Source organism: Fusarium falciforme, chromosome 7 (genome assembly GCF_026873545.1).
Source record: "Fusarium falciforme chromosome 7, complete sequence".
NCBI classification, from domain to species: Eukaryota; Fungi; Ascomycota; class Sordariomycetes; order Hypocreales; family Nectriaceae; genus Fusarium; species Fusarium falciforme.
Window position 1 is genome coordinate 1,551,424 of NC_070550.1, and position 21,546 is coordinate 1,572,969.

Below are 21,546 nucleotides of genomic sequence, written 5' to 3' on the forward strand. Positions count from 1 at the left end.
AGGGCACGGCAGTTTCTCTGGTGATCCAGATACTTCTCTTGTGATGACACAGTCTCAGTTACAAAGCAAAAGCCAGAAACACAGTTGCAGTCAATTCCACCGTTACCGGAGAGACTGTCGGTGAAGAAAGGACGATTGTTGATGTGCTCAGTAATCGTTCATCGCTTGGGTGACTCGTCACTTCTATGGAGAGAGAAATACCCCACGGCCCTTGAGGCGGGACCTTGCCATGTCTGCCACATACCCCGTTAAAGTAGTTAGGCGACATTCAATGCGAGAGATCCGATAGATACACAGGCAATGGTGCAAATGAGGATAACCTGGTCACTACAAAGCTTGAACGTCGCGTGCTGCTTGACCGAACTAGGAACTGGGTAACTACACTGTCGATCGACAGCCCATCTCTAGTCAAATAGATCCGTACGGAAGCGCGAAAACACTTGTTTCTGGTCCCTAGATCAAGAGATTTGGAACTTATTTTCGCTTTGGCTTTTCTGCTAGAAGCATGTTGGATCCCCCGGCGCATTAAAGCGGATCACCAAGTACCCATCACAGTCGAGTTAAACACAAGAGATGTTCTGGCATAATTAATAAGATACAGACAATATCTAAAAGTATTTCTATAGGTACACAAAGCAGACAGAATTGCAAACCCTAGGAAACGCCAATCAATCAGTATACCGACCCCCCTACTCCCTACCGAACCCAGGCCCCATCCCATTTAGCCACTCTTGGCTCGTTCTTGACCCAGCTTGAAGACGCTCTCCCTGACCTCGGCCTTGTCCAAACCACCCGACTTTTTCATGATGCCATCAAACACGGTTCTCGGACCGACTGCGTTCAAAAGCCACACGACGAACGCATTGGTACCCTTCCATAGGAATGAATCCTTGCCATTGATCAACGCGCCCACGACTTGGCGAGCAAACTCGGCCGGGGGCATTGTCTTCTCGAGATGGGTCGTCGTTCTCGCCTTGACAGAGTCCTCTACGTCACGGTAAATGCTGTCAGGGCCAAAGTTGATGTTTTCGGTCGCCATCAACGGCGTTGAAACCTCGCCCATGTATAATGTCACCACCCTCAGACCGAGAGGCTGGACTTCGAGTCGAAGTGTATCCGAGTAGGACACGACGGCTGCTTTGCTCGCGTTGTAGGCGGACGAGAAAAGGTTTGGGAGGCGTGCCAGAATGGAGGCGACGTTGACAATGGTCGGCGTGTAGTTTGGAGCAACGGAGGCTAGCAGGAGAGGCGTGAAGGCAGTAACCATCTCCATAAGGCCAAAGACGTTCGTGGCAAAGAGTTGACGTACGCGAGACGGATCGGCTTCGACGGCTGGCGCTTCGTATACTGTGAACTGATGATTAGCACTTGGACTGCGACATTCAAGGTGACCGTGCTAATTACATGTTCCAGCGTTGTTAATCAACATGTCTAGGCTTCCTTGGGTGCGACTCGCAATCTCGACCGCGAGGGCCCGAATGCTGTCGGGGTCTGTAACATCGAGAACAAGAGTCTCAATCCCCTTCTCCCTCAAGTTGCCGAGGGTCTTCTGGGAGCGAGCGGTGGCAAAGACGCGGTATCCCTTGGCTGCAAACTCCAAAGCCAATGCATTTCCAGCACCGCCCTGGGAGCATCTGTTGATCGATGATGGTTAAGTGGTTGTAGACAGGGGAGTGGCATCAGTGCGTACGTACCCAGTTATGAGGACAGATCGCTTTTGTTGGTTCGTCATTGTAATGGTAGAGTAGTAAGTGATTCGCGTTGACAATGATCCATGATAGAGGAGAGCTTCTTCTTAATAGTTCTTTATTCACTGCAGTGTCTCAGGCCCGTTCACTGGCACTCGGGCCAATTAGTTATCCAGCTAGCCGTGACAAATAACTCCGTTTGGTGGCGCGACAGCTAAAAACGTCTAAGCACTCCGTCGGAATGATAGTTGCCCCGACAGTGACGACGTCATCCAAAGTGATTATATAGATCTGGTGGAATTGACTTTAGTAGGTTCCTCTTATCTTTCCCTGTTGCTCCATCTCTTCGTCCCATCGCTCTCACCATCTCTGTTCTGTCACACAAGTTATACATCATGAAGGCTCTCAAGTCCAACAGAAGCATTGTCACGCGACTCCTCAATGCCGCCACCAACAAGAGCCACTGCGGCATGGGTGGCCGGGTCCAGGACAACGTGCCTGTTCCCACCATCACAAGCAATGAGATTCTCGTCAAAGTCAAGGCTGTCGCCCTGAACCCCACCGACTTCAAGCATCTCGACATTATTTCACCTCCCGGATCAACCATTGGCTGCGATTACGCGGGTGTGGTTGACAAAGTCGGCGACGCAGCCGGTGCGACGTGGAAGGTTGGAGACCGCGTTGCCGGCGCAGTCCATGGCGGCCTCTTCCCCGACAAGGGAGCATTTGCCGAGTACCTCAAGGTCGAGTCCGACCTGGCCTGGAAAGTCCCAGACAACGTCAGTGATACCGACGCAGCCACATACGGAGTCTCAGCTGTGACAGCGATGTTGAACTTGAACGTGCGCCACGGGCTCCCCTTCATCGACGGAAAGTCTGCAGCTCCGAGAAACGAGACCATCTTTATCTACGCCGGATCAACCAGTGCCGGCCTATACCATATCCAGCTCGCAAAGGCGGCCGGATGCACTGTCGTGACGACGGCCTCACCGCATTCCTTCGACCTGGTCAAGAAGTACGGCGCTGATGCAGTATACGACTACAGATCACCCACGGTGATCGAAGAGATCGTCAAGGATTATCCTGACATGTCAAAAGCCGTCGATTGCTTCTCCGAGGGAAAGTCAACGACGGTCTGCGCCGAGGTTATCAAGAAAAAGGGCGGGAAGGTCATCACCCTGCTACCCAACGGCAAGTCCAAGTTGCCAAACGTCACATACGACCTGGTGATGGCGTATACGGCTCTCGGTCACCCTTTCCAGTGGCTGCCACCCATTGGCCCCAAGTTCGAGGTTCAGCCGGCAGACAGAGAAGGCCTGGTCCGTTTCTACACTGCCCTACCGCAATCATTGCACATTGTGAAGCCGATCCCTACTATTGAAGAGAAGGCTGGCTTTGATGGAATACTCGAGGGTCTGGACAAACTCCGAGGGGGCAAGGTTTCGGGAGGCAAGCTGGTGGTCAGATTTGGGGAGAAGTGATGGAGGCGTAGCTGTGGCTTGCAACTGTCGACCTCAGGAATACTGCTCTGTTTGAGTACAGAGGGTTATATGTAATAATCTGTAATTTGATGTAATTTAGGCTGCTATTTATCATTATGTCATTTTTCAAAGAGGCAATCATCCGTATCGACAAACAAGCGAGTGAGGAACGTGCTTTGGCCGACGGGGAGTGCTCTTGGCTGGGATATATTGCTGCTCTTCACCACGTCGTGAAATCACCTTGTCGGATATGAGTCAAGGCCCACGTATGCAGACATGGGAACGAATACGCTCATACCGTTTATGACATCCTGTGGTTCATTTTCAGTGGGCAAGAAAGCAACTCACGTCCGACTTCTTTGCCGTAGCAAAATAACTATTAGAACTTTATCATGCCAGAAATCCCGTCACTGTCTCCCAGTGCCAATAGTTTACCATCTGGTGAAAAGGCAAGTTTCGTGACTGCGTTGCGAATATATTGCCGCCTTAATTTAAATGTGCCGGAGTCATTCAGATCCCATACAACGAGTCTGTTCGTCTTGCAGCTCGCGACAAGTGTTCGGGAATCTGGTGAGAACGCGACGGCCCGCACGGTGCTAGGAGCACCCAGCGAAGAACTCAGCTTCCAACTCCCCCCTGGCATTATTTCAAAGACCACGAAGCCTGAACCGAAGAATGATTGGGCCGCAAACCAACGACAATCCGAAGAAAAGCCCGCCACAGCAGCGAGCTGGTACGCTGGCGGCAAAGTGTGACGAACCAACATCCCGCCAGGCGCCTGGGACTTGAAGAAATGATTGCCATTGGCCCTTCTGAACCGAACCCCTGCATACTGCTCACCATCTTCTGACCAAAAAAGCCCGCGATTGGCATCGTAGTGTTCTTGGAATATCTCATATCCCCCCTGCGAGTTGGCGTCCCAGATGGTGATCCTTTGCTTTTCAGACTTTGGCTCAACCCAAGCGATGATTATTCGTCGGCCATCCTTCACTATCTTATCCCTCCTGATGGTGTTACTGTTAGAGACGTAATGGCTCATGACGGGTTCAAAATAGCCTCGTCCACCAAGCGTACAAGCCACAGCAATTAATTGCTCGTTCGTTTGCCCTGACCAGTCCTGTCCTAAGAATAGTACCAAACGGTTGCTATCAGAAGAAAAAGAGATCGAGGTCGGCAAGCGGGAATGAGCCGCTTTTAGGCAGTGGCTTTTTCGGAAAAGCTCTTGTTCGTCGATGCTCCAGAGTTGAAGTCGCGTTCCGTATTCCCGCCCATGAATAGACGCAAACCATTTTCCGTCTGGTGAGAAAGAAAGGCACGTAACGGGCCCCGGGTAACTGAATTCCGCAGGTTGTACAGGGCTGTTATCGGCGTCTATTGTCACAGCTATTGCCGTTTCGACTCTAGTTGTGATGATGGGCCGAGCCTCGTTCGGTGGTGGAGCGGCCTGTGGCTCTGTTGTGTGTGTCGAGTCGCCTTGAGTATTCTGTGTGCTACTGTAGATAATATAATTATGATCTTGAATCACAGATAATCCGGGAGACTCTTCTGGTGTAAGCTGGTTGTTGGCTGTTTCATCAGCAGGTTTGCGCAAGTGGTTGATGAAAGAGAGCGAGCGACGCCAGAACCCAACCTTGGGGTGATCAAAATGATCCAAGTCGGAGGAGTGGTCCTTTGCACCAGTAGTAGATGCCAGATCAGTACTCGAATAATTTGCTGATCTTTGTCCCTCGCTTGGTAGCCTCATACTTTGGGCTCCGGATGTCGTGTCAGTGTCACTTGGCTGGACCTTTTTAGGACTAGGAGACTGCGGTGTCGCCGTTGTCCAGCGCCCCGAGGCTTGTCTGTTTCCAGATGGGCCACTGGTTCTTGACCCAGATGACTTTTCATCTGTAGTGCTTGAGGTCGAACGATCATGGTGGGATGATGAAACCCAAGAATGGGCCAAGGCCTGCGTCGCCGTGGGGCGATCACCTGGGGACCGACTCATAAGCCACTCAATAAACAGCTTGGACTCACCAGTCAATAACAGACTGGTTGGAAACGGGGCGCCTTGCCGAACGTAACGATAGAGCTTGGAGTATGGACTGTCTCCGAATGGTAGAGCTCCCGTGGTTGAACGAAAGGCGATGACGCCAACGGCCCAGATATCAACTTCAAACGAGTAGGTCCGATCTGCTATGCAATCACAGGATTCTTCGTCGGCATGAGTGAAGATGTTGCATAGTTCGGGTGCCCAGTATGGTGGTGTGCCAACAGTAGTTCGGAGAGTTGTAGCTTCCTTGCTACAACCAAAATCGGACAGCTTAACCCACCAGTTGGGGCCCTTTTCTTGAACGAGGATGTTCTGGTATCAAACGTGTTAGAGAAAACGTAAGAGGGGATTGTGCTGAAGAGGTGGTAGGTGGATAGAGAGGGAAGCTAAGCTAGGGAAAGGGGAAGGAGATGTGATTTAGGCAAATATATAAGTCAGAACCTACCGCAGGTTTCAAGTCGCGATGCGCAAATTTGTTTTGATGCATAAATGAGAGGCCTTGGAGGATTTGCCGAGTGATAGCAGATGCTTCTCCATCAGAGAGTGGTTGGGCAATATGAGACTGTAGATCGCCATGAGGAAAATATTGCATGGTAATAAACAAAGACCTTGTCGTCTGAAACCATCCAAAAGAGGATACGAAGTGGTCGCGATACTATAAATCATCAGCAAAGGCACTGGACCAGGCTAGCCAGATCGTACTCGTTGGTGTGAGAACTTGATTAGGGCTGAGAGCTCCTGATCACGAATCTTGATGTTTTCGTACTCTGAAGTTTGCCCAAAGTTCTTGGAAATTTCTTTGACGGCTCGAAGATCTCCGATTCGTGGACCTGTGGTGCATTTTTGAAGCCAGACCTCGCCATAGCCTCCTCTACCTAGCATCTCTAGGCGTTCCCACCTCTCGTCAGTAGACCACCTCTGTTGGCTGGGATGACACGTAAATTTGTCGCTCATGTCTTTGACTTCGAGTTCCCATTGTTGAATGAGCTGATCATTGTCCATTGTGAGCGGCAGGACGTGATGTATGTCACTTCAGGAAACGAAGAAAGTGACAGTTGCGGGGAAGTGAAGGGGTGGACATGGAGAATGGGGAAAATATGCAACAAGGCAGCCAAATGGGCAGCACGGTTTGGCCAAGGCAGGAAGATGGCTTGTAGTGGCGTGGCCTGTTTCGGATGTTAGGCGTTTTTGGTTGTCGATGCCAAGCTACAACGTGACGTTGTGACCATTCACAAGAGCTGATGGCCCACTTGTCGTGGACCAATGAGTTATCACTGTGACACAAATGCCAGCTGCCTATGGTCGAGTCACTAATTTGGTAAGATGTGCCAAGGGCCGACATGTTCAACTTATGCTTGACATGGCGTAAGGGGATTTGAGGTGGATGGGCGGGCTTTCAGAAGAAGTTTCAATTGGCAAGTATGAAGTGTAACTATTAGAATGAGCAGTACCCTTTCTCTCCTAAGAAATCCCCAGAAGGATGAAGATATGAGCTCTTCAAAACAATGCTAAGGAGGTAACAGACTTGAGCCGTTTGTCTATATTCCGAGCCCGCAATACTGATTGTTAGTTACCCATGACCTCACAACGCCTCAGAAAGAGCTATTAGCTAAAAGAGCAAAGAGTAATATTACTAGGACTTACCTGTGATGTCAGCCGGTTCCTCAGCACCCCGGTCCCCGTCTCTCCCCATGCACTCTGTTAATGCCCCAAAAAGATGGTAGCAGTTGCGACCAAAAAAAGAAACATGGAAAGTGGACAGTCTCCGGTACAGGGAATCGAACCCTGGGCTCCGCGGTACTTATTCCCTCAGGTCATGAGAGCGCGAAATGTTAGCCACTACACCATACCGGATTGGTGATCATCGAGACTCTTGTCCGCGAACATGTCGGCAGGGCCAACGCAGGCAACTCAGGGCTCGATGACGGTCACGGTAATTCAAGCCGTGTAATTACGAGCTCAGGTGTTAGACAAGGGGCGGAGACCAACGTGAGGTGGTTGGTGACATAAGATATAGATCCCTCGTATGTATGTATGTATCCCTCCACCAATGGAAAGCACCTACTCGTTGATACCTGGCGAAACGAGAGGTGATGGGCGATAGTACTGTCAACTCGCGTCAGACCCGGCCCCTCCTTGTAAAAAGTCTTTTAGCCATGTGACCTCCGTTACAAGGATTTCCATGCGTTAGCTAATAGATCTGGTCGTGCAGAGTAGGTAGTTCCAATATCGCTTCAAAGTCTCGGGTGAGAGTCCCACCCCTCTCCGCCCGACATCCGACACTGCTTCCGAGCCCCTGGATGAGAGGCAAGATCATCGAGAAATCGAGAAGACAGTGTTCCGTCATTCCAAGGTTAGTCTGATAGCCAAATTTTACCTTCTTTTCTTCTTAGCTCTCAGTGGCCTTAAATGTTTGCAGGGACAGTATTCATTCCCAGCTTTTACTGAGTTTGCCCTTGCAACAGCAGTACCGACCATGCATATCCATCAGCGTGCCCCAATAGATGTTGAGGCAAAGCTCGCCTCGTTGACACTATCTGAGAAGATTTCTCTCCTTTCAGGTGCGTATCTTGACCACCTTCGTTTCTCTCCACCAACTCACACTTTACAGGCGCCGACTTCTGGCACACCGTGGCCCTCCCATCCCACAACATCCCCTCGGTGAAATGCACTGATGGACCCAACGGAGCCAGAGGCGGTCGCTTCTTCAACCCCGTCCCGGGACTTTGCATCCCCTGCGGAACAGGCTTGGGTGCCACCTGGAATCCCGACCTGCTTTACGCTGCAGGCCAGCTTCTGTCGCGAGAGTGTGAGGCCAAGGGCGCCCATGTGTGGTTAGGTCCTACGGTCAATTTGGTTCGTGGTCCTCTCAATGGACGCGGCTTTGAAAGCTTCTCTGAGGATCCTTACCTGAGCGGTGTACTGGCTACGGCCATTATTCGAGGCGTGCAGAGTCGAGGAACGCTCGCTGCCCTGAAGCACTTTGTGGCCAATGATCAAGAAACTGATAAGATGTCGACTGACATCTGTATGTCTGAGAGAGCCTTACGAGAAGTGTATCTGAAACCTTTTCAGATGGCTGTCAGAGACGGTAAGCCAAAGGTTGTCATGTCGTCTTATAACAAGGTCAATGGTACCCACGTCTCGGAAAGTCAGAAGCTTCTAGACCAAATACTAAGGAGGGAATGGGAGTTTGATGGCCTCATAATGAGTGACTGGTGAGACTTTCTTGGTCAATATCGATGCCCTGGTTGGTTCACCGCTAATAGTAATAGGTTCGGCACCTATGGATGCAGTCGTGCGCTCAAGGCCGGCGTGGACATTGAGATGCCCGGTCCGTCGAGACACCGCGCTGATAAGGCCATCGTGGCCGTGACTTCGGGGAAGGTCTCGGTGGACACGATTGATGAAAGAGCAAGAAATGTACTCGAGTTTGTCAACAACACAGCGACAGCACGAGTCTCACCAAAAGAGACAACCCGTGATTTGCCAGAGGATCGGGCCTTTAATCGACGTCTCGCCCAAGAGAGTATCGTCCTTCTCAAGAATTCGGAGAATATTCTTCCCCTTCGACCCCAAGACTGTCAAGAAGTTGCTGTTATTGGCCCAAACGCCAAGCTTCCTGCGGCTTGTGGAGGCGGAAGTGCCAATTTGCGACCATACTACACGAGCTCTGTCTTCCAAGGTATTCGAGATCAATTACCTTCCACGGCACGCGTTCACTTTGAGCCTGGCGTATTCGGGCATATTCTCCTCCCCTACTTCACAAGCGAACACGTCGTCGACGAATTTGGACAGCCAGGGGTATCTGTCGCCTTCTTCAATGAGCCCGATTCGGTCCCGGATAGAAAACCCTTTGACTCTCAGAACGTTCCAGATACCACCTATCAGCTGATGGACTACAACCACCCAGAGAAGAAAGATGTATTCTATGTATCAATGCGGGCAAATTACAAACCAGATGTCGACGGTCTGTATGAGTTTGGCCTGGCCAGCTATGGTGTTGCAAGGCTCTACATAGACGACCATCTCGTGATTGACAACGAGAGAGATCAATCCCATGGCGGTATGTTTTTCGGTCACGGCTCAACAGAGAGGCGTGGCACTTTCGAGATGTCGTCAAATCGCACCTATCGCTTGCGTGTGGAAGCGGGGAGTGCGCTGACGTCCAGGGTGACTGGAGGGGCGGGTTCAATGTTACCTCTACCAGGAGGTGCCTGTCGGCTGGGCGGGTGTCTGAAGCTTGATCCACTTGAGGGAATTAGTCGAGCTGTGTCTCTGGCGAAGCGATGCCATCAGGTCTTTGTAGTTGTCGGCTTCAACTCGGACCTGGAGAAGGAGGGCATGGACAGAGATTCCATGGCACTTCCACCTCACGTCGACGACCTTGTTTCAGCTGTGCTGGAGGCTCAACCAAATGCCATAGTGGTTACCCAGGCTGGCAATCCAGTGGCTATGCCATGGAAGGCCAAGACAATTCTTCACAGCTGGTATGGGGGCAATGAGGCCGGAAACGCCGTTGCCGACGTTATCTTTGGCAAGACAAATCCCAGCGGGAAGCTGCCAATGACTTTTCCTAACCGACTTGAGGATGGGCCTACATATCTGAGCTTCGGAAGTGACAACGGCCAGATATACTATGCCGAGGATGTGTTCGTTGGACATAGATGGTTCGAGGCTCGTGGTATTGATGTTGCATTTCCATTTGGGTAAGGATACCTCTCTACCTATACTGATGCGGCTTGCTAATCGGTCCCAGGCATGGTCTGAGTTACACTACATTTGCGATTTCCAACATAAGAATTCAAGGGAATAGCGTACTGGTGGACGTAAAAAATACTGGGAATTTGACAGGCGCTGAAGTGCTACGACTATACGTCACCTTTAACACGACAAAGTCTGGCAGGAGGTCGAGATTCTTGCGGCCACTACGGACGCTTGCGGGCTTTCAGAAGACTCTTCTAGAGCCTTCGCAAAGCAAAACCGTGGTCATATCTCTGGACAAGTATAGCACGGCTGTCTGGGATGTCAAGAGTGACAGCTGGTGTCGTGAAGCGGGCACGTACACGATTTCTGTTGTGAACTCCGGTGGGTGCTTGGAAACGGATTTGGTTGAAGAGAAGGATAATTATTGGAACGGACCTTGAGGTACAATAGATCTATAGGCGCAAATTTACAAGATTTCTTTTCATTCGTCACTACTGCCTTGTGTATCATCTTTAGATGGTCTGATATTGGCTGTCTTCTTCTACATCTGCCCAGGCATCCAGTCTCCCTCCATCAAAGGCCAGAACGAGTCCATAAATAGATCAGGCTGTCCAGAATCGTGTCTTGGATCGGCCCCAAGAGCAGAAAACTCGTCGTTATACCCCGAAGAACCTCCTAGGTAGCCATCGAAATCGTGTATCGATGCATCGAAGAGCTCTGGTATAGTCGTTTGCTGTTGGGCCTCCATCAACTGAACGTTCATAAGAGTAGGGCGGTTCTCGAGGTATGTCGAGCTGGATTCATTCGTCGCTGCCGCCTCTTGAGTAATTGTGCTGCCTTCATCGCCGTCTCCAGGCTCGAAATGTAGATTCTGAACCACCTCACTGACACTGTGTTTTGAGTAAATCTCCTTTCGTCTAGTTTCTCCGCCCTGTATAGCAGAGCTCCCTGAAAGATTAGTCTCCCGTTCTTCCTCCTCCCAGATAGACGGGCACGCAAATTGTCCATCCCGATCTCGCTGAGCATCACTGACGAGATCCATGATGCCCTTCTTCAAGATGGCAGATGTGGGATAAATCGCGGCTTGCTCTTCTAGTGCATCGGCACACGAGGATAACCTTGTAACGAGCTCATCTTGTGGCAAGTTGCCCATCGGATGCTGCCCCAGTCTTGAGATGATCCTCGCCGAGTGGAAAGCACACATGGCGAGGGACGGATCGCTGATCAAATCTGCCCCGCCAACCAACTTCGGCGTCTCGAGGATCCTTGATACGGACAAGGCGTGAGACAGACATTTCTCGCGACAAGAAGTTGCGAATTCTGGCGATAGTTGGGAGATTTCGGCTATGGGGAGACCCTCTCGGAACCCGGGAATAGTAAAGCGAAAGAGGTCGCAGTGCGTTTGATGCCACCAAGCGTGGAGCATTAGGAACGGAGTTCTTGAGGGGGAGAAGGCTCGTAAAGAGAATGACTTGGCATCAAATCTGTAGCGCTCTGGAAGTGAGATGCTAAATCGCTGAAGCTCATCCTCGATGGACTGGACGGCGGTAAATGAATCTTGTGAGAGTTTCCGATGATTGCTAATCTTCAGCGTGAGCCTATACATGTCAGTGCTAAGCAAGCAGGGGTAACAAAGGATAACGGTTTACCTCTGACAACGATCACGAATGTCGAGCACGCGTAAGCAATAGCCCAGCAGACCAATGTTTGACTCGCCGGAGGCATCAGCATCGCTGGTCAAGAACCCTGTTGAAACAGGCATGTCCATTGAAAACGACTTTTCGTTACAGGGCAGCCGAATATGAAGGGTCTCGGTGGTACAAGATGTGAATTCTGTCTTGCCACTAGAATACAGCGTGTCTGTCGTGAAGATGGACCACATCAACCTCCTGTGTCTTTCTTGTTGAAGGAATGATGGCCGATCATTCTCGTGATTGAGACGGAGGATATAGGCAAGCCGAGAGGTCAGAGACATAGAGACGAGCATCTTGCTAAACTGTCGCGAGAGGTACTGGTCAAACGTGACAAGCAGCCAGGTTTCAATATCAGACACTCTTGGCTGAGAAAGCCGAGATAAGAGCTCAGACTCGGTCTCTTGGATCAATTTACGCGCAAGGGTTGCATGTTTTGCGTCGTTCGGGTGGATGAAGCGCGCGGTGAGGCCGCAGATGGCACGTAGGACCAGCGGGCTGAGATGGCCCCTGGACCAGGCTTGGAGGAGACTCGCTCGATGAAGGAACCCATAACAGGGAATTGGGTAGATGAACTCGAAAAAGGTATCTATATGTTGCTTGACGACAAGTCTGTCAATCCCTAACTCCCTTGCTAAACGTTAGCTATGTCACAAGATGGACCGAGCGGCAACTCACAGCGACAACGTTGACGCTCCCGACTGTACATCAGCTGTAGTTTGCGCCGAACCTGGCGGTGGGCTTGCCTGGCGTTGCAATTGCTGTGATGTTGAACTATGTGCATTGAAAGAGGCGGGTTGAACAGCACCTTGGGCATCGATGCTCACCACCGTCGCTGAGCTGGGATATTGGCATGCAACGCCTCGCTGAGCGCACCGCGAGCATGCTGGCGATCCTCCAGAACACTTCAACTTGCGATCTCGGCAACGTATGCACGCTCTCCAAACTCGTCGCCTTTCGAGCAGCTCGGGCAGACCATCCTTGTCGGCGGACGAGGCGACCAAAGAGCACTCGAAACGAAGTCTCTTGCAGTTACAGCATCCTCGAGGGTCTCCATCGCACCGGACCTGTAGCCGTTGAGATTAACCGAGCAACGAATTTGGCGGGAAAATCTTGACTCACCTTGCGGTTGCGGCACTGAGCACAAATCTCGGATGTCTTCCGGATCCGTGTTCGGGATCGGTCTCGCCTTGAGTTATCCACCATGGCAAAGGAGTTCCAGCAGCTCGGTACCAGGGCGATCAATACAAAATTCCAAAGGAGTCAGTCGGTCGGATCAAGTTAAGGAAGTCGGGCGGAGGAGGATCAGGGTCACCTTTCAGAACCCCTCAGGTGGTCATCTGCTCCGCCCGACATCCGAGCTGTCCCCACCAATCTCCGCTTTCCCCGGAGCTAATTATCCAACTTTGTCTGTGCCCATGGGGAAGCGAGCTTTTACGGGATGTTGAGACTGGGGAGGGGAGCAGAGGTTGCAGAGTCTCGAACGACCTCCAGACTGGTGGCTGACTCCTTTCAAGACTGCTCCTCTGAAGCTTGCCATTATAAGAAGATTGACCTCGTCACGTCAGGTCCGTTGGTAAGGCCCACACAGCCAAGCAGTCAACCCTTCTGATCTCTGCTCCATCTCAGACGACACCATGTTGTCTAACAACAGGATTCTTCAACACTTCAACCGCCACCTGGCCCTCGCATTCAGTGTCATCGCAGTATCGACCTTCAACTATGGCTTTGACAACGCCGCGTACAACAACACCCAGGCCATGGACGCCTTCCAGCGGCAGTTTGGCGACTGGAACGAGGCCGCGGACACATACAAGATCTCGCCATCATGGCTATCGCTCTTCAACAGCCTGAACTATATCGGCTTCGGTGCCGGAGTCATCATCGGCAGCTTGGTCAGTGAGCGCTGGGGACGGCGATGGTGCATGTTTGGTATGAGTGCCTGGGCGCTTGTTCCAGCCATCATGGCCGTTACTTCAGTTAGCAAGCATCAGATGATGGCGACGAGAATCCTCAACTGTAGGTTTTGTCTCCATGTCCCTCTGGAACTGGATCTCGCTAACGGATGAATCTCTGATGTGTAGACATCTATATCGGCATGGAGCTTGCTGTCGTCCCCGTCTACCAATCCGAGATCATGCCCAAAGAAATCCGAGGCTTCGCAGTCGGCTCGTATCAGTTCAGCTTGATGGTACAGTTATCTCGTCCGCAACCCACATTGCCACAGTGTTCTGATCTCGTTAGACGGGCACCCTTATTGTCAGCTGTGTCTGCAGAGGTACAAGTTCCTTGTCCGGAAATCTGTCCTTCCGAATTCCTTTTGGCCTCTTCTTCATCATCCCCGTGATCGTCATGATTTTGATCTTCTTTATCCCAGAGGTGAGCTGCTTGTCAATCTCCCTGGATGTTCTAAGCTCACGTGAACAGTCCCCGCGCTGGCTCCTGACCAAGGATAGAACCGAAGAAGCACGAGCAGCTCTCGGAAAGTTGCGCGAAGGAAAACAGACCGAAGCCGAGATCGACGAGCAGTTCGCGGCTCTCCAGTACGCTTTGGAGAAGGAACCTGAGCAGGGACGATACGTTGAACTGTTCCAGGGCAAGAACCTCAGGCGAACCGGTATTGTTGTTGCCATGAACTTCTTCCAACAAGCCACCGGCCAGGCTTTTGCTTCCAGTTACGGTACTATCTTCATTCGCGATATCGGAACCATAAACCCCTTCACCATGAGCATCATCAATTCCATCGTCAATCTTACCGTTGCCTTTACCGGCCTTTATTTCGTTGATCGGCTAGGTCGTCGGTGAGTCTCAGACAAGACCGATCCCTGGGCTTGAACTCGACTAACTGGTTGCAGCCCCCTTCTATTCACAAGCGCAGGGTGGATGTTCTCGGCGATTGTCACCATGGGCGCTCTCGGAACAGTTGCCAATCCCTCCTTCGGCATCAAGTCAGGAATCGTAGCAATGCTCACCCTGTTCGGCTCCGGATTCACGTTCGCCTTTGCACCGCTCAACTACGTCGTCACTACTGAGATCCCAGCTCTGCGCCTCCGAGATGCCTCGCAGCGAACAGCCTCCATCGTCAACGTCGCCACAAATTTTGTGGTCAGCTTCAGTATCCCTTATCTGCTGTACGACCAGTACGCAGGGCTCGGATCGAAGCTTGGGTTCGTCTTTGCAGGAATTCTCGCTTTAGCCATTGTTTTTGTGTACTTTTGCGTTCCCGAGTGCAAGGGCAAGTCACTTGAACAGGTTGATCGTTTGTTCAACGAGAACGTGAGCCTACGAAAGTTTGGAAAGTACAAGACAGAGGACCTTGCGACGGATTCAGCTGATGGGGCTGAGAAGGGAGTTGGTGTGGCAGTTACGAGCCATAAGGAGTAGGCTATGGAAACCTTTCGTATACAGAATGTTGCAGTCAGGCCCTGAAGATAATCTTTTAGACAAAGGACCAGGGTTGGTAGAAGCTATTCTTATTATTCTGGGTGATGGTTTCCTTTCGTCATACAGTCCACCAGGATATTACAAAGAAAAGCCTGTCACACATGAACCAACATCCCCTCTGTTCAAGACTTCAAATCTCCGTCCCAACCTCTACTTCCTATCGACCTGCACAACGGCAGCCTTAGCCGAAGACTCCAACCCCTGGCTATCCTTCTCAAAGCCGACAGCACCATCGGCATTCGTATCCAGTCCCATCTGCTTCATGGCATTGGTGCCAACCGCGGCATCAGGACCGTCAAAGATCTCGGCAACCTCTTCGAGGGATCGGCCCTTGGTCTCGGGGAAGAAGAAATAGATGAGAGTCAGGTGGATGGCGATGGCGACACACCAAACGATGTAGTACTTCCATGCAATAGCTTCCATGGCGACGGGGTTGGCAAAGGCGTTGTAGATGCCGGCCAAGTTACCGGTCAGCTGGTACAACATGGAGGCCTTGGCACGCAGCGAGTAGGGCGTGACCTCCATGATATATGTTGCGCCGATGGGAGAACAGGCGTGGTACCACAGAGAAAAGACAAAGATCATGGCTAGAACGGCGCCAGCATAGCCAATGTGCTTGAAGCCTGTCTCCTGGTTGAGGGCAGAGCAGATGGTCCAAATAACGTAGGAAGCACCCATACCAGTCATGCCAACGAGGAAGAGTCTTCGTCGACCAAACTTGTCGACAAGCATGGCGAAGAGAACAGCTGAAAGGAAACCCCAGATTTGAAGACCGGCGTTGAGAAGCAGCTGAGTCTTGTGGTCGGTAATATTGATCGAGTTGAGAACCTTGGCGAGGTAGTAAGAGGTGAGGGCGTTGCCAGACCACTGCAGCATGGCGGGGATGTACAGGGCGAGAAAGAAACGGTGCCAGTTTCCACGGGTCGAGATCCATTCAGCCCATCGTGACCTCTTCTGGACCTTTTCGACCTCGAGAGTAGCCGTAATCTCAGCCATTTCGAAGCGCGCAAGTCTGGAGTTGGGGTCACCGTAACCGTGCCACTTGACCAGGATATCCATAGCCTCCTTGTAACGGCCCTTGTAGATCAGCCATCGGGGAGACTCAGGGGCAAACAGTACCAGGGAAGCTTGGGCGACGGAGAAGGTGGCCTGAAGAATGCTGGGGAGACGCCATGCCCAGGATCCCTGGATCTGAAAGGTGCCGTACGTGACCCAAGCAGCAATCAAGGCACCAAGAGGCCAAGAACACATCATGAAGGAGACAACTTGTCCACGATGCGTCGGGTATGTGACCTCAGAGAGCAGCGGCGGAGCAGCGGTAGAAACGATTCCCAGGCCAAAGCCAATGATGAAGCGCGAAGCAACAAACATGCCATAGTTGCGGCTCCAGGTCTGAATGATGGATCCGACAATGATAAGGATGGATCCTCCAAAGATGGGCTTCCTTCGACCGAGCCAATCGCAAAGCTGAGACGAGACAAGGATCGAGATGAGGACGCCACCGTTGGGGCCAAAGGTCATGGCTCCGAGACGCGTTCCCTTGGGTTCGCCAAAGAACTCTTGCCATTGAGGCAGAGACTGCATACCGTTGAGCATACCTGCATTGTTAATTAGTATGACAGTTGTGTAAAGGCCGCGGTAACAAAGAACTCGGTTCACATACTCGCATCGAAACCTGTTGCCGTCTGGGTCAAAAGACCACTAAGCAGAAGCAGGTTCAGCTTCCAGAGGGTCCAGTCAGAGTACCACGGCTTGCGATCGCGTGGAATGACATCGGCGAGGACGAGGCCCTGGAAGTCATCGCCATCGACACCAGGAAGGTGAGCTTCTTCGTTTGGAGACTTTGCCATTGTCAAAGATGTTTCTGTGTGACAATTGGTAACTGACTTGGCTTGTCGTGCCAGTTGATGAAGTGGTGATGATCCAGATCCACAAGGTGCATCAAACCGTCTTTAAATCTACGAGGTTCTGGGGTTGAAGCTGGAGAAGCTTGTATTCGGTCACCGCCTGCCGGCACATGGACCGACGCCCATTCCCCATGGGCACACGAAAGAGGAGAACCTTGTTTTGGGCCCGGGCAAACTGCCGTCTGAATGTCGAGGTATCATTGGTGCGCCTCCATCGCCCGGGGGTCTCTTAGCCCGATGCCCGATGCATCCTGACTCGAGGTTGTATCCTTACCCCGGATCTACCCCAGATTCACTCCCACACCAACAGCGTGAAACTCAGGTCATGAGCCTGTTAAACTGGTTCCTCCGGTAGCCGAGCTCGGGGAAGACGGAGCCGATGGCAGAGCACCCCAACTTACCCCGTGAAGATCATCATGCCACCACTTGGAGATCCCCGCATGTTGTGAACCGCGGCATAACCGTCGGCCTAACCGTCGGGCATGACTTACCCCGGGCAGCCGGTTTCCACCAGACAAGAAGAGGAAGAAAAGAGGCTCTCCTCATGCAACCCAGACTAACCAACAAAATTCCTTTCAAGCGAGATTATCATCATGGCACCCCATGCAGACCGAGCTTCTGGTGATGTCGAGGCCGACACTGCGCCTAGAAGTGGCATCAAATCTCAGGTCGCCGATTCTGAGCCGTCACGCTTGGAGTCGACTCTGCCTCTAAGAAGCCAGTTGTCAGAGCTGTATGAGGACAACATTGCGGCAAAGATTATTAAGACAGCGGTTAATGGTCTTGTCAACAACGTGCGTACCAATATATTAATATGTCGCATCACATACTGACCAGCATCAGAATCCCCCAGCAGCCTACCCTGAGTATGTTCTCCAGAGTGGCCCAGAAGCAGGCGAATACCACCTTCGGGAAGCCTCCTTCTGGACATGCGGCTTCTTCCCAGGCAGCATCTATTCTCTAGTAGAACGTCTGGTCAAGTACCCACAGACCGTACCTGGTCAGCAAAAGCAACAACTCCTGCAGAAGCTGCTCACACTCGGCGATGCGTGGGCTGAGCCTATTCACGCCATGGCTCGTCGAACTGATACTCATGACATGTCTTTCATGATTCAGCCGTCCATGCGTGTGCGATGGGAAGTTTTGCATGACCAGCGGGCATTGGACGCGATCCTCACGGCAGCGCGGTCACTTTATACGCGTAATAACAAGACTGTGAACGCTATACGATCTTGGGATGTTCTAGACCAAAAGGGCGTGGATATCTCCAGCGCAACAGAGGATTTCCTCGTCATCATCGACTCAATGTGCAACCTAGACCTCCTCTATTACGCAGCAGCGCAAACTGGGGAGACAAATCTGGCAGACGCTGCTACAGCACATGCCAAGACGCTCATCCGCTCGCATCTCCGCCCAGAAAAGGATCCTCGCGGAAACAAGAAGCTCTTTAGTCACTTTCACGTCATCAACTTTGATCCCCGGTCAGGAGACATCAAGGACCGTCGTACGGGACAAGGATACGAGGCGAATTCCACGTGGGCTCGTGGTCAGGCTTGGGGTATCATGGGATATGCTCAAACCTATCTTTGGACGACGGATATTGAGTTCTTGGAGACTTCGATTGCCATGGCTGAGTATTTCATCATGCGTCTAGAGATGTCGCCGTCGGTGGTGGAGATTTCAGTCCCTGGAGAGAATCGCAAGAGAGGCCGTTACGTCCCTCTCTGGGATTTTGATGCGCCTATTCTTGATGAGAGCAACCCGCTCCGAGACTCTTCAGCTGGTGTCATTGCTGCAAATGGCATGCTCATCCTTTCTCAAGCGCTGGCAGGCCTACGTCGCTTCGAGGAAAGCAAGCGATTCCAAGACATGGCCATCACCATCATCAAAGATACGCTCGACTTTTCGCTCTCTCAGCAAAAGACAAAAACTGTCTATGCCGATGGGGCCGTTTCAACTGAAGAAGTTGAGGCAGGAAGTCGCTTTGACGCCATTCTTCGAAACGCGACGGCCAACTACAACGCCAAGGATCATAAGCGTTACTGGGATCACGGACTTGTGTATGGGGACTATTATCTAATTGAGTTTGGAAACCGGTTATTGAGGATGGGATTGCTTTAGAGATAGATTGCATGTGCTTACAGTGTGTTGAGAATTGTGTTTTTTGCTCCGCGGCTGACACTCTTTTGGATTAGGGCAGGGTGGTGTGTGTACAAGGCCAATAGATGATATTTTAACTTCTTTTCAGCTAAGTGCATGATCTGACTGGCAGAATTAATGCGCCTTTCTTAGATAGCTGGTTGAGAAATATAGTCCAATGAATACATTTCAAGCCAGCTCATTGAATAGATATGTCATATCATGATCTCCTAGTGACATTGACCTCGTTACCTATCCCGGGCACGGTCTTAAACAGAGCCCCATACACCATGGAACCCGTATCCCATGACGACGGGCATCCGAGCTCGTCCAATCTCCTCCATAGTCGTCGCATTGATAACCACCAAAGAACTAGCTCTCTTCGAGGTATCCATGGCCACCGTCAGAAGGACGCCATCATCCTCGCATTCGCCTCCAGGAGTAGGTACAAAGATTGGCTCAGACGGGAGGTGCTTGACAGATGGGGCCCAAGTCTTAACCTGCTTGGTCTGAGTGTCAATCTTGATGATGGAATCGCTGAAGTAGCCCTTCTGATTGACGTGAACACCGTACGTGTATCTGTAAGGACGCGCGTAGAACTTTTCGTTGATTCGCGGGAGCTCAATGTTTGCCTCGGCATAGGGCAATGTGAAGTCGACCTCGGCTGTGTGTGTGATGAGGGATCCATTGGAGGCACGAGCGTTGTCACCGAGGAACGGGAGGCGGTATCGGGTAAAGGTTCCAGCAATATCGTTCTTGGATGAGCCATGGGAGGTACCGATGTTGGCTCTCAAGTTGGGCACCTCAGCTGCACTCAAGAAGCTCGCATCCGGCTTAGTCGGCAGATCTACATAGATGTCTCCGTTGTCAGTCTCAAAAGAGTTGATCTGGTGGAAAGCAAAGAATGCATCCTCTGATTCATACTTGGCGGCGACGCCGCCGTTGACACGATCAATGACATAGAACAGTGACTTTCGCTCTGGGTTCCAAGGGCCAATGCTCTCCATGACGGTCCTTCCGGGTTTTACGAGATCAGCCTGCCAGACGATGAGGATGAGGTGGTTCTCTGTGCCGAAGAGGGAATGGAGATAGGCGGGCGGCGCGTCGGTGATGTTGGCGAGGATCTTGGCTTCACCACTTGGAGGCTGGATACCAAAGACGCGATAAGTGGGGGTCTTGAGGGACATGTCGAGGAGATAGTTGCAGATGGATCCGTCCGTTCCAAAGAATGGATGAGCGGCGGTTCGGCCGTCGTTGCTCAATAGTGGATTCGCAGCCCGGTAGGTAAAGAGCTCAATGGGCTCCAGAGTGACAGGGTCGATCTGCTGCAGGGAATTGGCATCTGTCGTGACGACCAAGGTGTCGAAAGGCGATCCGACGCTGCTGGTATTACGATCCAGGCCGGCAAAGTTGGGAATGAAAGCCACACCGACGTTGTTGTTATCCTTGTCGCCGTGGGTGTTGTTTCCATCCCTGAACGTAGTCTCCATGGCACCGTATATGATCTTGCAAGGATCCGTTCCGAATGATCCCGATGGATAAAGACCCGTCTCTCGGACAAAGTGAATCAACTCGTCTGTAGAGTTACGGCTTCTGTAGGTGACGGCGCCATTGGCAATCTCGAACTTGTGGTTACGACTGAAGCCATCGAACCAGTGTTCAGCTGTAAAGTTGCCGACGTCCCAGGTACCTGCACCGCCACGATAGAGAGAACCAGTGAGCCATGACGGAATGGTGCCCTCTATTTCGAGTGCGGTAGGCTCTTGGATCTCGTGTGTGGCATATAGTCCCAAAGCCAAAGGGTTCACGTCAGGAGGCGGTCCAATTGCGGCGGGCAACTCAGAGGCTTTAACAACTCTGAAGCCATTCAAGGCAAGTGGAAGAAGATGCCAAAAACGTTGCATGATGGTCTGGGGGTGTTTTGATCCGTGCTGTGGGAAGAAGGTGAATTGTGTATGAGTTGAAATGCTTGTTGTCTTTTCATTCCAGGTGCGCTGACTCTGAATTATATAGTCTATTTGCTATCGTGACATCTCATATTAAGCGTAACTACATCGAATTTCTTTGTTCATCATGCATCCATTTGTGTATCCTCTGCCATCAACGAACAACAGCCAGATGCGAGTGCGAGTGCGATTGTCATTTGAGCCAATGGCCTTCTTCTAAAGTCAGTGACGTAATCCTAGGAGCCGTCGGATCTCCGTTCGAACGAATCAAGCATCGTGTTATTAGGGCTGACCAGGTATTGCCGGGCCCCGTGCCGGGAGATCGACAGGTGGCTCAGCTCTTCGTCATCCGTCAGCATCTCTTTGAGGGTCAATTAATAATGGGACACAGCCTTGTGGGCGCGGACTGGAGATCTCGGGACCCGATCGTAGATTTCGGAAAGGATGAAGACACCACATTGGTCCATTGATAGATCCCGTCGGGCTTAAATTATTGGATTAATATACAACA

General features: G+C 51.5%; 9 protein-coding genes across 9 annotated transcripts; 4 read left to right on the forward strand and 5 right to left on the reverse strand.

The window, feature by feature from the left end:
* Window positions 1-721: 721 nt before the first annotated feature.
* Window positions 722-1,768, reverse strand: NCS54_00908700 (Hypothetical protein; the record flags this gene model as incomplete). The annotated part of the gene is made up of 3 exons (XM_053154442.1): window positions 1,695-1,768; window positions 1,405-1,634; window positions 722-1,347 (listed from the first exon to the last, which is right to left on the reverse strand). The coding sequence occupies exons 1-3, from the start codon at window positions 1,730-1,732 to the stop codon at window positions 722-724; spliced, it is 894 nt and encodes a 297-aa protein (XP_053010417.1). The 5' UTR covers window positions 1,733-1,768.
* Window positions 1,769-2,083: 315 nt separating this feature from the next.
* On the forward strand, window positions 2,084-3,169 carry NCS54_00908800 (PKS-ER domain-containing protein; the record flags this gene model as incomplete). Its single annotated transcript, XM_053154443.1, has 1 exon — window positions 2,084-3,169. One exon carries the CDS (start codon window positions 2,084-2,086, stop codon window positions 3,167-3,169), a length of 1,086 nt encoding a protein of 361 aa, XP_053010418.1.
* Window positions 3,170-4,965: 1,796 nt separating this feature from the next.
* NCS54_00908900 (Protein kinase domain-containing protein) lies at window positions 4,966-6,203 on the reverse strand (the record flags this gene model as incomplete). Its single annotated transcript, XM_053154444.1, has 4 exons — window positions 4,966-5,048; window positions 5,186-5,513; window positions 5,647-5,856; window positions 5,904-6,203. The coding sequence occupies 4 exons, from the start codon at window positions 6,201-6,203 to the stop codon at window positions 4,966-4,968; spliced, it is 921 nt and encodes a 306-aa protein (XP_053010419.1).
* Window positions 6,204-7,677: 1,474 nt separating this feature from the next.
* On the forward strand, window positions 7,678-10,348 carry NCS54_00909000 (Beta-glucosidase; the record flags this gene model as incomplete). Its single annotated transcript, XM_053154445.1, has 4 exons — window positions 7,678-7,762; window positions 7,813-8,419; window positions 8,477-9,910; window positions 9,961-10,348. 4 exons carry the CDS (start codon window positions 7,678-7,680, stop codon window positions 10,346-10,348), a joined length of 2,514 nt encoding a protein of 837 aa, XP_053010420.1.
* A 101-nt stretch (window positions 10,349-10,449) lies between these two features.
* On the reverse strand, window positions 10,450-11,676 carry NCS54_00909100 (Fungal-trans domain-containing protein; the record flags this gene model as incomplete). The annotated part of the gene is made up of 2 exons (XM_053154446.1): window positions 10,450-11,506; window positions 11,558-11,676. 2 exons carry the CDS (start codon window positions 11,674-11,676, stop codon window positions 10,450-10,452), a joined length of 1,176 nt encoding a protein of 391 aa, XP_053010421.1.
* A 1,560-nt stretch (window positions 11,677-13,236) lies between these two features.
* NCS54_00909200 (MFS domain-containing protein) lies at window positions 13,237-14,983 on the forward strand (the record flags this gene model as incomplete). The annotated part of the gene is made up of 5 exons (XM_053154447.1): window positions 13,237-13,618; window positions 13,684-13,790; window positions 13,844-13,978; window positions 14,027-14,400; window positions 14,455-14,983. The coding sequence occupies 5 exons, from the start codon at window positions 13,237-13,239 to the stop codon at window positions 14,981-14,983; spliced, it is 1,527 nt and encodes a 508-aa protein (XP_053010422.1).
* Window positions 14,984-15,193: 210 nt separating this feature from the next.
* Window positions 15,194-16,893, reverse strand: NCS54_00909300 (MFS domain-containing protein; the record flags this gene model as incomplete). Its single annotated transcript, XM_053154448.1, has 2 exons — window positions 15,194-16,641; window positions 16,707-16,893. The coding sequence occupies 2 exons, from the start codon at window positions 16,891-16,893 to the stop codon at window positions 15,194-15,196; spliced, it is 1,635 nt and encodes a 544-aa protein (XP_053010423.1).
* A 650-nt stretch (window positions 16,894-17,543) lies between these two features.
* On the forward strand, window positions 17,544-19,071 carry NCS54_00909400 (Hypothetical protein; the record flags this gene model as incomplete). The annotated part of the gene is made up of 2 exons (XM_053154449.1): window positions 17,544-17,744; window positions 17,794-19,071. 2 exons carry the CDS (start codon window positions 17,544-17,546, stop codon window positions 19,069-19,071), a joined length of 1,479 nt encoding a protein of 492 aa, XP_053010424.1.
* A 287-nt stretch (window positions 19,072-19,358) lies between these two features.
* Window positions 19,359-20,993, reverse strand: NCS54_00909500 (Hypothetical protein; the record flags this gene model as incomplete). Its single annotated transcript, XM_053154450.1, has 1 exon — window positions 19,359-20,993. One exon carries the CDS (start codon window positions 20,991-20,993, stop codon window positions 19,359-19,361), a length of 1,635 nt encoding a protein of 544 aa, XP_053010425.1.
* Window positions 20,994-21,546: the final 553 nt, after the last annotated feature.